The sequence below is a fragment of the Anabrus simplex genome, chromosome 1 (genome assembly GCF_040414725.1).
Source record: "Anabrus simplex isolate iqAnaSimp1 chromosome 1, ASM4041472v1, whole genome shotgun sequence".
Taxonomy (NCBI): Eukaryota; Metazoa; Arthropoda; class Insecta; order Orthoptera; family Tettigoniidae; genus Anabrus; species Anabrus simplex.
In genome coordinates, this window is record NC_090265.1 from 1,163,328,068 (window position 1) to 1,163,343,861 (window position 15,794).

Genomic DNA, 15,794 nt, shown 5'->3' on the forward strand with positions numbered 1-15,794 from the left:
TGTTCTAATGTTTATCATTCTCGTTATAACAACAAAATTCAACAAAAAGATCTACAATTTACATTCGTCCGGGGGAGGGGGTAACTAAATTACAGGAGAAATTTACCCTCCCCCCCGAAATTCTGTCTGAAATAAACACTAGTTGTTAAGACCTATGTCCCTTCCCCCCACCATTTATTTCTGATTTCGCACCCTGCTATGTAGAATGGAGTACTAAGTACAAAATATGCACATCATACAATCTATCATGGCAACCAATTCGTAATAACTTTGGTTTGGTCTTATACAAGGATTATTTGGTTGACGTCCACAAGCAAATGTAACGTTAACTTCATTTGAACAAAATAATGCAAAATAAACATTCGAGCAGGACTGCGTCGGCGTTGCAGCCGCAATTTTTGACGTAGATTACGTACCGCGCGATACAAATTGTCGAAATAAATATCTATTGTCGCGGCCACCAAATTAGGCGCGTCAGAGAAATTACGCTGTTGCCAAGGTTATATAGCAACTGGCGAAGAAATGTCTAACTGAACACATCATTTCGGAGCGCGAGGCAAGTTGTTATCTCTCAAGCTCCTGACGTTACTTCATACAATGTTTCAAAACAAATTATACTACAAGCTTCAGAAAAGATTGCTGATTTCAGTGGTATAATTATTTTCCATATAAACCACTTCAATTAATTATTAAAAATAAAATCTTTAACGAGTAAATTTAAATCCGTAGAATCATGAATTGAAAATTTCAGTAAGCGGCCAAGTTTTTATTTTATCAGCCAATAAAATTTTGTCCGCGGGAAAAATGTAAAAAATTGCCTGACTTATTTTTTATCTGAAACATATTTCCGGGAGTCTTGTAATTTTCCTGGAAAATGGCCCGGAAAGCGATCATGTAAATGTCGCTGGCTGAGGGCAGTTCGGGGCGCGAGCGCCAGCACAGGCTGCAGGACGCCGTAAATACTTTCGGACTACATATTAATCCGTATCAGTTTTATTACATTATAACTTTAAATATTTGAATACTGTATATTGTACTGAGTAATATGGAAAAAGATCTACTTTAAGGAATAAGTTAACATTAATTTACAATGAATTAAGAATCGGGTTCTAGCTTCAAGGCAGTCTAAGATTTCCTAGTCACTATCATCACACATCTCACTATCTGTCGAGTCGTCATTTACACTGATGATGAATGGCTCCATTCTTTCGTCCCTTACTATTTCCTTGGCCCAATCGTCTGATTGAAGATTTTCCGCGCGATTGAAGCTCATTTCCAAATTTGCAGCAGTCACACGGTCGATGGCTTCTGACGTGAGTTTTTCTACGTCCTTTATTTTGAATGTCTTGGTCCTCTCTGCCACCTCTCTCTTGACTTGAGACTAAATCAATTCACATTCACTATCCATTTTAACTGCATTTACGGTGCCAGCTCAACAGCTGCATGACAGGGAATGACATAGGTAAGGTGGACTGGAGCGGATGGGCTTCAACTTGACAGCACTGTACGATCTGCTTTGCCAATCCGTGCTCGGAGATAAGCGACTCTCGACCATCTGTCGCTTTGCCGTTCCCATATCTGACGACAGCGCAGTTTTCCTCACCCGCCTAATTTGGTGGCCGCGACAATAGTCAGTACGAGTTTGAAATTTTATTACCCACATTTCTTAACAAATTCGCACATCTTCAAAACCATAAGTTCTAAATAATTTAGCACCACATGGGCAGCTCGAATATAGTTCCAGTAGCGCTGCACTAACATCACCACTCTGGGCCGCCTTTGTTTTAAGACATTCCCAAAGGAGACTTGATCACTAGTTACTACTGATCTGCATTTATGGCAGTCGCCCAGGTGGCAGATTCCATATCTGTTGTTTTCCTAGCCTTATCTTAAATGTTTGCAAAGAAATTGGAAATTAATTGAACATCGTCCTTGGTAAGTTATTCCAGTCCCTGACTACGCTTCCAAAAAAAACGCATATTTTCCCCAAATTGTCTTCTTAAATTAAAGACACCACTCAAACTTATTCGTCTACTGATGTCATTCCACGCCATCTCTCCGCTGACGGCTCGGAACACACCACTTAGTCAAGCAGCTCGTCTCATTTCTCCCAAGTCTTCCCAACACAAACTTTGCAATATTTTTGTAACGCTACTCTTTTGACGAAAATCACACAGATAGATAGATAGATAGATAGATAGATAGATAGATAGATAGATAGATAGAGAAGGAATGGGTGAGCCCTGCGACAGGGCTTCATACGTAGGTCTGTGAAGACCCTTTATGTTCCTTAAACGGGCTTGCCTAGTCCAGCCCTAGTGTTCCTATAAAGGACACCAGTGTCCAGATGTTGGCATTCCTGATGTCTTCCAGGCTCACAAAATGTGAGCCAAGTTATCGATGTCTAGCGCTTGCAAGAGCCTCGCACTGACATAACACATGCGCGGAGGTCTCTTCCTCTCTACCGCATCTTCTACACGTCGGATATTGACTGATTTTCATGATGTGTAGGTCTCTTGTCTCTGTAAGGTATTGTAGCCTGTCAACAGTCCAACTACCATTCGCATTTTGGCCTATTCAAATTTATCAGGACCTTTTGTATAACATTGGCTAGGGCCTTTGATAAGTTCACGTGCCTGCCTTGCTATGGTTAACGTTTTCCAAATGTCTAAGTGAGTTGGTCCGTCCACTGGGATATTACCAGTTTCACACTTCGGAGTGACACTCCTAGGAAGGGCTCTGGTCGTACGAAAGGACCTCTTGAGCCTCGTTTCACTAGTTTGTCAGCTTCTTCATTTCCACCGATTCCTGTGTGCCCAGGGACCCATAATAGGGTAACTGGGCTAAGTTCACACAGCTGATCTAACATCCTTTGGCACTCCCGTACAATTTTTGTTGTTCTAACTACGCATAGTGCTTTTAACGCTGCCTGGCTGTCGCTGCAAATGGTGATGCATGTTCTATGTCCAGGCATGTTCCATACATATACAGCACAGGCCAGTATTGCATATACTTCGGCCTGGAAAACAGTAGCATATTTACCCATGGGAAGGAAGAGCCTTGTCTTAGGCCCCCAGACCCCGGCGCCTGTGCCCGTCTCTGTCCGCGAGCCATCTGTGTACCATGTACAGCCCCCAGACCTAAGACGGGCCCCAGCATCCGCGGCCCATTCCTCCCTTGTGGGTATCACCTCTGTGAACTTTCAATCAGATTAAAACTAGGCTTCATCAGGTCCCCGGTCATCATTGTCGTAGGGCAGGTCTGGTGAAGCCTTGTAAGAATAGAAGCTTGACCTCTATTCGGGTTCTTGAAGGACCATCCTCCGAGTGACCAGAGGCGGTAAGCACTCTTTCCCGCTATTTTCTTAACATATAAATGTAAGGGGAGAAGACATAGGATGCCCTCTATTGCACATAATGGTGTAGTATCCAGTGGCCCTGTTATTCCTAGATACGCAAGTCTTAGGACACTGTTTAACTTGGTGGTCGCAGTTTTACTCTCCGAACCTGGCCACCATACTAAAGATGCGAAGGTGATCGTGTGCCGTAACAATAGAAATATAGATCACTGGACCACCCTAGGTCCTAGGCCCAAAGTCTTTCCGACGGTCCTGCGACTAAGAAGTACAGGAGTGGTGTAGGCTCGAGCTACTTAGCGAAATGACAAAGGAGGAGAGCTTCAAGTAATTTATATTTTTTCCCGGGCTTCAGATGGACTTGTCAGAGTGAAACATGAATAATGGGCTGCAGGTCCGGATTGCCACTGCTGCGTTGTTTTATTGCTGAAGGTCTGTCAGTCACTTGAATTATTTCTGATGTTTTCATAAAAATATGTACAGTAAAAATCATTAATTTCAGTCAGAAATTATATGTGTTCTACATTTTCCTCATAATTTTATCATGGAAGAATTCTCCCCGGGCAATTTTTATGGGTTGGGAAACTTTGCGGTAAAGGCGTCCGGTTGGGGGGGTAGGAATCCTTGCCTTCCCCCCCGCGATTTCGCACCCCACTACATAGGACACTATGCTAGTGTGATATAATTATTGTATGTGTAAACTTAATTGTATACCAATTTTAAACCAGAAATGACTAACGGTAACATCCCTAATGGGATAAGTAAAAATTAACCAAATGCGTAAATGACATAAGGCGACTGAAGGTTGTTCGACGTTCTTAGGAGGCGTCTGAAATCAGAGAGTAAAAGAAACAGAAGATGTGGTGGAACGTTTCGTCCGATCGAAATTTGCGCAAACAGCTGTCATTTCATAACAGGTTTGGTTTACAAGAAGATGTGGTTGAGAGTATTCTGTATGCAGGTTACCGTGAAACATGTGATGGTGTGGAATTAGAGACACTGAATTATTCGAAGTGATTTCTTTTTGCAGAGTGTGCGTACGCTTTCCACGAAGAATTTATATTGACAATACATATTAGGTGTCAGTTTTCCACCTTGACAGCAGTTGCTTTATTTGTGGATAGAAGGTTCTTCGTACAGCGTTCAAGGTGGAGGAAGACAACAACGCAATGAGCTACACTGAAAAACACGAGAGCATTTCCAAGGATGATTGGATGAGTAGACTTCACGAATTGCACACGCAACGTGCCGTTATGAATGAACTTATAATGAACTATCTTGTCACAGGTAAGGGGTGTGAAATTTATCGACTTGGGTTCAAGTGCAGTTTTGTATTCCTTAAATATGATTGATTTACGGAGTCTCCCATAAATGCTAACGACTGAATTTTCACGTTGTTACTTCAGTTTTACGAATGATGTCCTTCAAAGTTCTTGTTCATTGAGGTGCGAGGTGAATGGAGGAGGATAGGTTACCTATGAGAATAATGGACTCTGTTGTGGAGGGTAAGATAAGTAGAGGGATACCAAGACGATGCCCGTTAGACTCATTTTTCTAACGTTTTAAAGATGAGAGGTGTAGAACTAAATGAGGCCACAGAACTAGTTACAAGTAGAAGATTGTAGCAGCATTTAGTAAATTCATAGAGGCTTGCAGACTGAACGCTGGAAGACATAACGGTGTATAATGTAGATGTACGTATGCATGTATGATTTTTGGAGTAAAGGTTGATCCCTCTCTACCATTCCCCAAGGTTTACAGGAATGTTCTGCGCCTACAAAACTCTTAGGAGAGTTCTTGACTCTTTTCTGCATGCATATTTTCTCACAGTATCTCAATTCCGTATTCCAGTTACGCGAGTTCCTTTTAAATGTTCTTTCTCCCGACAGAAATCCCTGATAGGCAAGCATGCAGTTTAAGAGACTGTTGATATCATGGTTATAATCACAGCATAACCTGCTTTACGTGGAATACAAGCCAGTTTAATTTCATGATACCCACATGCATTTGCCATACAATAGCTGGGATATGAACTGCAGACTCTTAAGTGAGAAATCAGTGATGTCATTCCAGTATGTCGTTCTCATTGAAGAGGCATCCAGTCATAATTGTTCTCTGCAACGTTCTAGATTTTATGAAGTGTTGCAAGTTGTGAGAGAGTATGTCAGAAACCTTTAGCTAAAATACTGTTTTCTCTGTCCACACTCCATGTTTCTGTGCCATAAATTAAAATGACTACAATTTTTATAGTAGACTTCAGGTTTGTGTTCTATATAAAAAGAGTAATTACCATTAAGTCTGAAGGAATTAAATTGTCTTGTTCATGCTGAATTCTTCTTTTAATTTCCACTGTTGCTTCATCCATCTCAAAAAAAAAAAAAAAAAAAATCTTCCTTTTGAACACAATGCCATATACATATGCAAACACTTCAACTGTAAGTTACTTCCAGCCAATATTGTTATAACCAACACTTCTTTCATGGGGACCCAGAGGTACAAATCCTTTCTTTTTTTTCTTTTTTTCTTTACGTTGCACCGACACAAAGAGGTCTTATCACAACGAGGGTATAGGGAAGGGCTAGGAGTGGGAAGGAAGCTGCCGTAACGTTAATTAATTTACAGCCCCAGCATTTGCCTTGTGTGAAAATGGGAAACCACGGAAAACCATCTTCAGGGCTGTCGACAGTGGGGTTCAAACCCATTGTCCCCTGGATGCAAGCTTACAGCTGCGTGCCCCTAACCACATGGCCTACTCATTTGTTAGAAATTACTTAAACAGTTGGAAACAACATTGCAGAAAAGCATAATTTTTTTTGCAGTTTTGAAAGAAAGATAAAAGATGACCATACTACCCTGAAGCCTTTTATGCAGAAGCACTGTTAATGTTTTATGGCATGACTCTTGAAAAAGAAACAAGGAATAAAGAGAATTTTGTGCTTGCTGTGGAGTTCTGTGAGTGCCTGGAAAAGTGCATGGAGAACCATTGTTAAATTCAGATAATAAAATACCAGAATGGCTATAGTCTGGGCTGGTGCAATTTGGCCTGTGAGGAAATGAAATAAGAAATTAATGTAAATGTTTTATGCTTCCTGAGAGTCGAATCATGAACGGTTTTCAAGAGTAGGCTACTTTGTGGAGAAGAAATGCCCATCATCTATACTGCTCCTTTTTTCCACTATGAGCAACATTCCAGTTTCAATAAGTATGAACAAGGCTTCTCACAAATGAATGTGATCATCACTCCACCAAGAGCATCATAGCACTTACGCATTGGGGGAATTAGGGACTGGAATTATTTATCAAGGGAAATGTTAAATTCCTAAATTCTTTGAAATCATAGTAAGCATAGTTAAAAACCTTCTACTTATCAAGTAGTTTTACTCTCCATTGACTGAAAACCTACTGATTGAGGTGAAGACGTTAGTCGAGACATTTCCAGATAAATGGACTGTTTTGGGAATAAATCTAGAAATTATTGAAATTTATCGCTTTCAGACCCAACAGTTAAAAAATGAAGCTTTTTTCAAAATATTTTTATTGTGTGCTTTACTCATGAGGAAACTGAGAAATGCTAATTTTCCACGAAAGGAATGGTCTCTGATGCATTATGCCACACACACATTTGTATGGTCTAGACTTTTGTTGTGAAACTTGAACTTGATATAGATGTTGATTCCCATAGGGAATCTGAAATATTTGTCCTGAATGAGCAAATTTATAATATCAATATAAATGGTCCGTTTTGGACATTATAAATGGGAATCAACATCTATATCATCTGATGGCCAAGCAGGCATCAATTTTTAGTGATGAGACAAAGTCTCTTACTGCATTGGCACTGCCGGTGGTTCCAGTCAGCCTACGCAGTGGCCTCCACGGTATGCACTAGCCAGCGTATTGGTAGGTGTGCTAGGTACCAACTGATGAGCCCACCCTAGCACACGAGGGCAAAACGCTGGCAACCAGGTATGAGCTAGCTGGAAAATTTATAATGTCCAATAACGGACCATTTATATTGGTATTATAAACTTGAACTTGTAAAAATTAAAGTGCTTCTACTACTTTTTAAATATTAATTTCATATAGATAGCATTATTTGGAAAAGGCCTTGACCGGGCGAGTTGGCCGTGCGGTTAGGGGCGCGCAGCTATGTGCTTGCATCCAGGAGATAGTGGCTTCGAATCCCACTGTCGGCAGTCCTGAAGATGGTTTTCCGTGGTTTCCCATTTTCATACCAGGCAAATGTTGGGGCTGTACCCTAATTAAGGCCACGGCCGCTTCCTTCCCCATTCTAGACCATTCCTAACCCATTGTCTCCATAAGACCTGCGACGTAAAACCACTAGCAAAAAAAAAAAAGCCTTGAAATAAATTGCACAAATATATTTTGTCGCACCAGTCACACAGTCCTCGATCTAGGTTTAGGGTTGTTGTCCATTTGGCAGATTGACTATCAGTTGCTTGTAACCTAATCTTTTCTTGAATGATTTCAGAGGAATGTATCAAACATTTCCCTTGATAAATTATTCCAACCACTAATTCCTTTTCCTCTTGAATTCCAACTTTATCTTCATATTATTTTCCCTACCTCTAAAAGCTCTACTCAGACTTGTTCTTCCACTACTGTAATATCATTCCATGCCATCTCTCTACTGATAGCTTGGAAAGTACCGCTTAGTTGAGTGGCTAGTCTCCTTACCCAGCCTGAAATTTGGAACATTTTTGTAACACTACCGTACTCTTTTGTTGGAAATCACTTAGAACAAGTAGTTCTGTTTTCCTTTGGATCATTTCCAGTTCACATATCAAAGTTCAGTTATATGCTCTCCCCTTCACATCCTTGATGTAGTAGGAATAGTAGTTTGGGTCATCAGTCAATAGATTGCTTTGATGCAGCTCTCCATGCCACTCTAACCATGCTAACCTTTTTATTTCTACATAACTACTACTTGCTACAAATACTTTATTCTGTTAATCATATTCATGACTTAGTTTACCCCTACCGTTCTTACTAACTACAATTCCCTAAAAAGCTAACTGAACAAGTCCTGGGTGTCTTATGATGTGTCCTGTTTTCTTCTCATCAAATTTTGCCCAATTGCTCTCCTCTCACCAATTCAGTTCAGTATCTCTGCAATAATGATTCATTCTACCCATCTCAGCTTCAGCATTCTTCTGTAACACACATTTCAAAAGCTTCTATTCTCTTTCTTTCTGAGCTAGTTATTGTCCCATGTTTCACTTCCATACAATGCCACTCTCCAAACAAAAGTCTTCAAAAACTTCTAATTCCTATATCAATGTTCGAAGTGAACAAATTTATTTTCCTAAGAAAGGCCTTCCTCACTTGTGCTAGTCTGCATTTTGTATCGTTCTTACTTCTGCCATCATTCATTCTTCTACTTCCCAACTGCTTTTTAGATTTCATTTCCTACCAAGCAAGTTGGCTGTGTGGTTAGGTTCGTGTAGCTGTGAGCTTGCATTTGGGAGATAATGGGTTCGAAATCCCACCATTGGATGCCCTGAAGATGGTTTTCTGTGGTTTCCCATTTTTATGCCAGGCAAATGTTGATTCCCTATGCGCATTTTCACTGCCGGTGGCTCCAAGTAGCCTACGCAGTGGTCTCCACGGTATGCACTGGCCAGCGTCTTGATAGGTGTGCTAGGTACCAACTGATGAGCCCAACTTAGCACATGAGGGCAAAACTCTGGCAACCAGGAATGAGTTAGCTGAAAAATTTATAATGTCCAATAACGGACCATTTATATTGGTATTATAAATTTATTCATTCGGGACAAATATTTCAGATTCCTATGGGAATCAACATCTATATCATCTGATAGCCAAGCAGGCATCAATTTTTGGTAAGGAGACGGGGTCTGTCATAGTGCATTGGCACTGCCGGTGGCTCCAAGTAGCCTACGCAGTGGCCTCCACGGTATGCACTGGCCAGCGTCTTGATAGGTGTGCTAGGTACCAACTGAGGAGCCCAGCCTAGCACATGAGGGCTAAACGCTGGCAACCAGGAATGAGTTAGCTGGAAAATTTATGATGTCCAATAACGGATTGTTTATGTTGGTATTAATAAACATTATTGAATGCCTTTTCTAGACCTATGCATGCCATGGGTTTGTACTTACATCGATCCTCCAAGATCGGATGTAAAGTTAGGATTGCTTCACATGTTCCTACATTTTCTCTGAAGCCAAACTGATCTCCCAACTCAGATTCAATTTGTCTTTCCATTCTTGTGTAAATAATGTGTGTTAAAATTATACAAGAATGAGATACTAAACTCATAGTGCAGTAGTTTTCTCACTTGTCAGCACCCAATTTCTTGGTAATAGGTATAAAACATTAAAATCAGACGGCATTTCTCCTGTATCGTACATCTTACACACTCAATGGAATGACCTTGCCATGCTGGTTCTCCTAAGGCAGTCGGTAATTTTGAGGGTATGTAATCATTTCCAGGTGCCTTGTTCCGATTTAGATCTCTCAAAGCTCTGTCAAATTCTTTCATCAAAATTGGGTCCCTAATTTCATCAGCATCAACACCCCTTCTACTTGTTCCAGAACTTTCATCTACTTCTTTCCTTTGGTACAATTTGTTGAATATGTTCCTGCCATCTTTCTGCCTTGTCTTTCCCTAGAAGGGATTTTCCATCTGAGTTCTGAATATTCATTACACCTAGTTTTCTTTTCTCCAGACATTTCCTTGATTTTCCTATCCTTCAATATCCTTCAGCCATTCTCCCTTAGCTGTCCTACACTGTCTATTTACCTCATTCTTTAGTTGCCTGTATTCTTTTCTGCCTTCCTAATTTTTTGCATTCTTATATTTTTACCTGTCATCAGTCAGGTCTAGTATCACCTCAGTTATCCACTGATTCTTACTTGAACTTGCTTTTGTTCCTAAACTTTCTCAGCAGCCCTCTTGATCTTATTCTTCACGACTGTTCACTTTTTATCTATTGTGTTTCCTTCACTCCTTTCATTTAGTCCGTGTGTAACACTTTCCTTGTGAAGAAATCCGTCTCTTTCTTTTGCTTCAACTTGTTTAGATCCCATCTCCTTTCAGTCCCTCTTATCGTCAATTTCTTCAACTTCAGACAGCATTTCATGACCAAGTTGTGAGCAGAGTTAACGTCTGCTCCTGGAAAGGTCTTGCGATCCAGCACCTTGTTTCTAAATCTTTGCCTATTCATACCGGTAATGAATTCTATTTGATACTTTCCAGTGTCCCCAGGTCTTGTCCACTTATACAGCCATTGTTTGTGGGGTTTGAACCAAATATTAGCAAGGACTAACTTATAATTGGTGCAGAATTCTACCAGCCGACTTCCTCTTTCATTCCTTTGTGCTAGTCTGAATTCTCCGACTACATTACCTTGGCCTATCACTGCCCTCCAGTCTCCCATCACGGTTAGATTCTCATCTCCTTTTACATATTGTATAAAATCTTCTGTCTCTTTGTTACTGTATACTACGAACCCTAAATGCCCTCATAACCATATGAAGAGATCTGTAACCTTTATTTATGACCTTGTTAATGTAATTACCCTATGAACATCTTTCCTTAGGTATACTAACACCTAAGTCAGTAATATATATATATATATATATATATTGTTATGAATAAAACACGGTCTGTTTTATCTAATTTAATTCTAGGATAACCCAGTAAGAGCATGCACACACACATACACACAATTCTGTTCAACCATGAATGACCAGATTCCACTAATTGCAGTCTGTTTGCAAGTTTCTCTCTGCAGGGCTCCAGCTGTGCATTCTTTACCTGAGCAGGCAGTGCTCACTCCCTTCGCACACAACAGCTGCATACAGATAGGTTTGAATACAGGGTAACAGATCCCTACAACACACGATGACTGTTCCTTGATTTGACTCCAGAGGAAGTCCAGTAATTCACACAGTCAACACAGCAGTTCAGGTGGCCACTCTGTACAGTGAACTACAGTACTTAACACTGACAACTAAACAGTGGTCACATGGTGGCATTTACTGAAAGTGCTAGGCAGCACTGCAATATTCCTCATAACAATGACAGTTAACACTGCTCCAATTCTACTCACACCAGCTGTTCTAAATGCTGACTCCACGACGGTCTACAGTCCACGGTAATACACACACACAGTACTCCAAGGCAGTACACATCCAGTTCTCCATTTAGTATATGACGATACTCTGACTCCGGCAGGAGACAGATGACAACTAGCACTAGCCGTCCAGTTCGAATCGCTTCACGTTGGTACACATTGAAGTATTCCGCGGTCAGTACTCCAAGGCAGTACACACACAGTACTCCATTCAGACTCCGACAGGACTACATAAAATCAGCTTCATGGTCCGTATCGCACTTCAATAGATTCACAATTAAGTATTTATTTATTTTCCACCTAGTCGATACAATCAATCTTATGTTAATTTGAAGGACACTTCCTCTAAAGCATTACTTTGTCAATTTATATATTTTTCATCTAAACAGTGTTATGTGGCTGAATATGTTGATAATATACTAAACATGTACCACTTTTAACCATTAAATTGCCTTAAGCAATCATTGTATCGACTAGGTGGAAAATAAATAAATACTTAATTGTGAATCCGACAGGACTGTCGAGTGTCGACAGCCAACACTACTGCCACCCTATTCTAATTACTCCTATCACTCTCACTGTTTGCGGCTAGCCTCCTTTTTTGTATCTTGATGGGGGACGAAACATTGCTATTTTGTCTTGAAAAATGGAAAACCATGCGAAAAGAACAATATAGGAGAGGGAGGCTGTTGCTATACCCTCAGGCAGGGAGCTCCCAGTTGACTCAGTAGTTCCGTTCAGGAAATACCAAAGGGAACTATGAGAGGGCTGGCACGTAACAAATATATGTGTGTATGTATATATATATATATATCTATCAGTTCTGCGTAATTCTGCTTTTATACATACATTTCAGCAGGTTCTGGCAAAATATAACTAAAAAACATGTTAGTTAAACTTCATTTGTACATAACCCATTTATACGTAATTCGGTGTTATACGTATTCATTTTCATTATATGCAGTTTATTTGTGTGTAATGAAGTTAAAAGAATGTTGACAAAGTATGAATTTCCTCTGATCAAACCACTGCCAAGTTAAAAATGCAATTCTATGTGGTTTTGTTGGTGGCGGGACATTAGCAGCAAATGTTGGAGGGATGGATGGTCTAACAAAGTTCGTAGGAAGCATTTAACTAAAATAAAAATATTATGAGACAATTAATTTTCGTGTAACAAAGTTAAAATCTGGACGTCGGAGGTAAAATATTGTAAATGCAAAAACAATGACTTTTTTGGTCGTGTTTTTTTATGGGTACACTATTTTATGTGTATGTTTTGAAGGAATGAAGGTAAGCTATGTGATACTATCATATGTGCAATGAGAATCCAGTGATAAACAATGGTAAGGGATCATACAACATTTCAACCTTATGCAATCCACCACACGCTTTATTGTACTGGCTCTTACAATAGTTTACCGTCATCAGAACTGTCAATTCGACCTGTCTTAAAGGTAGCAAAATATGTGCTTCAGTAGCTTCTTTCTGCTCTCTTGTAAAGTTAGTGAAATGTCACGATAGTTTACCTCTGGCATCCAGAAATAATGCTCTAGACGTATGAATTTCCTGCTGTTACTGAAATACAGGTGAATTAGAAGTGCCATAAATACAAATTAGCAAGGTTGTGCACTTACATCACATTTAATATTACGCTAGTTACACAAATTCTTCTGGTTGATTTATAAATTTGGATCCCATCACTAAGCTTTAAGATCTTCAAATTTTATTTTTATTAAACTGAGCAATTGGCCACGTAGTTTGAGTCACATAGCTGTCAGCTTGCATTCGGGAGATAGTGGGTTCGAACCCCACCATCGGCAGCCCTGAAAATGGTTTCCTGTAGTTTCCCATTTTTACACCAGGCATATGCTGGGGTTGTACCTTAATTAAGGCCACGGCTGCTTCCTTCCCACTCCTAGGCCTCTCCTATCCCATCGTCACCATAAGACTTATCTCTGTCGGTGCGACGTAAAACAGATTGTAAAAAAAAAAAAAAAAAAAAAAACCTTGTATATTGACAACCAAGGAACTTCTTTCAAGCTCATAGGTCTCTACAGAAAATATGTGCTACAGAATAACTAAGAGGGCAGCTAAAACTACTTTTATTTTCTGAAATTCAAATGCAAGATGCTGTTTTCTAAGTTTGTTTGCAGTATGAAGTCTTTCCTTCTCTTGCAAATTTATAACTTTATTAAGATATTCCCATTTCACTAAACAAAAAGGCTGTAACCGGGCGAGTTGGCCGTGCGTGTAGAGGCGCGCGGCTGTGAGCTTGCATCCGGGAGATAGTAGGTTCGAATCCCACTATCGGCCGCCCTGAAGATGGTTTTCCGTGGTTTCCCATTTTCACACCAGGCAAATGCTGGGGCTGTACCTTAATTAAGGCCACGGCCGCTTCCTTCCAACTCCTAGGCATTTCCTATCCCATCGTCGCCATAAGACCTATCTGTGTCGGTGCAACGTAAAGCCCCTAGCAAAAAAAAAAAAAAAAAGGCTGTGCCATCTAGAACTTTTCCCCCCCTTACAGCTTCCAAACAAGTTTCAAAACATGGGCTGCATCAAACATACAAAATACTTTCTTATTATTGCCGCAAGGATGTGGAAACCAGCACAGAGGATTATCTGTGGAAAGTCTGAACCCCCAATATTTTCATAACTGCTCTATTAGTTCCTGTCCCACAACAAATCACTGTGACTATTTGTATTCCAGTACCTAGTTTCTAATTATTTAAGGTATCATACTATGGCAAAAATTTTCACTTAACATCAGCTGACAGGCTACTTATGACAGTTTCCAGTACTGCAGCACCCAAGTGCCTTTGGTCATTTGCTGTGTTGCGTGGTAGGCCTACATTACTGTGGATTACTTGGATTCTTTTCTTAATCAGGAGCAAACAAAACCCTCCTCCAAATTGATGAAGAATTTACCAAATACAACACGAGAAGCTTCTACAGAACTTTCAAGCAAAAGTTACCAAGATAGCACCCACTCTCCAGTTTCGGGATGTAAATGGGGCCATTACTCACAATAACACAGAAAATTGCAAGGTACTGGCAGATACTTTGAGAAACTCTTGAATTGTGAACCAATCCTCAAAAAATTTGAATCAATCCCAAATAACTTGGAACCATCAACAACTGAAGAATTACAAAAGATCATTTCAGAACTAAAAAATAACAAAGTGTCTGGAGGAAACCAAATAGTGGCCAAATTGTGGAAAAAAGCTGACAAAAACTCAGTTACATCTCACCAATGTGTTTTCGATAAAATCTGGAAAGAAGAGATACCCATAGAGTGGAAAACACAATTCACAAGAAGGGCTTGGAAATAGACCCAAACAATTATAGAGGAATGTCATTGCTGGATGTAACAAGATTCTTTCTAAAGTTCTTTTAAACAGGGCAGAGCCACAATTGGACCCACGACTTGGGGAATACCAGGGAGGTTTTAGAATGGATAGGTCATGCTCTGAACAAATACTAAACCTCAAAAACATTATGGCATACCATAAATCAAGGGCAAAGGCGTAAGTAATCTCCATTGATTTAAAAAAGGCATATGATTCGATTGATAGAGAATCCCTGTTATCAATCCTGGAGGAAATGGGTTTGGATAAGAGAACAACTAATATCCTAAAAGCGACTATCACAAATACGTTTTTGAAAGTTAAATTCATGGGTGAACTATCAGATTCCTTCGAAATACGAACGGGAGTATAACAGGGAGATGGGCTCTCACCATTGTTGTTATACTGTGCACTTTAGAAAGTAGTTGGAACAAAAATATAAAGAGTGGGATTAGACTGGGTTGCAAGAAGAAAACCTTAAAATCAGTTGTATTGCTTTTGCAGATGATATGGCCTTGTTTGCTGAAACAACGGAGGAAGCAAGGGAGCAAATCCTTGAACTAGAGAAACAAGCAGCTAAAAGACACTGGTGGAAAGAAATATCCAAGCACTATGAAATAAGGAATGTATAATACAAAAATTTTGGCAATATATTTGTCGAGGTAACATATTTAATTGATTAAAGGTACAAGACTACAGGTAAATATCAGCATGAGAAAAGTCATCGCAAATGTGCCATGCTTGTTCATTAATAACCGGTGTAATCGCCTGACTGTTGAATGCAGATGACATAGAAGTTGATTCCCATAGGGAATCTGAAATATTTGTCCCGAATGAGTAAATTTATGATACCAATATAAATGGTCTGTTATTGGACATTATAAATTTTCCAGCTAACTTATTCCTGGTTGCCAGCGTTTCGCCCTTGTGTGCTAGGTTGGGCTCATCAGTTGGTACCTAGCACACCTACCA

At 40.0% G+C, this 15,794-nt stretch overlaps 1 protein-coding gene across 1 annotated transcript in view; it reads left to right on the plus strand.

Moving 5' to 3' along the window:
- The first annotated feature begins 4,190 nt into the window (after positions 1-4,190).
- Hou (GID complex subunit 8 homolog protein Houki) overlaps positions 4,191-15,794 on the plus strand; it is a 73,104-nt gene continuing 61,500 nt past the window's right edge. The window contains exons 1-2 of the mRNA XM_067137459.2: positions 4,191-4,272; positions 4,386-4,642. Coding sequence (XP_066993560.1) covers positions 4,525-4,642 — 118 coding nt within the window. The 5' untranslated portion in view covers positions 4,191-4,272; positions 4,386-4,524. The remainder of the gene's footprint in view (positions 4,273-4,385; positions 4,643-15,794) is intronic.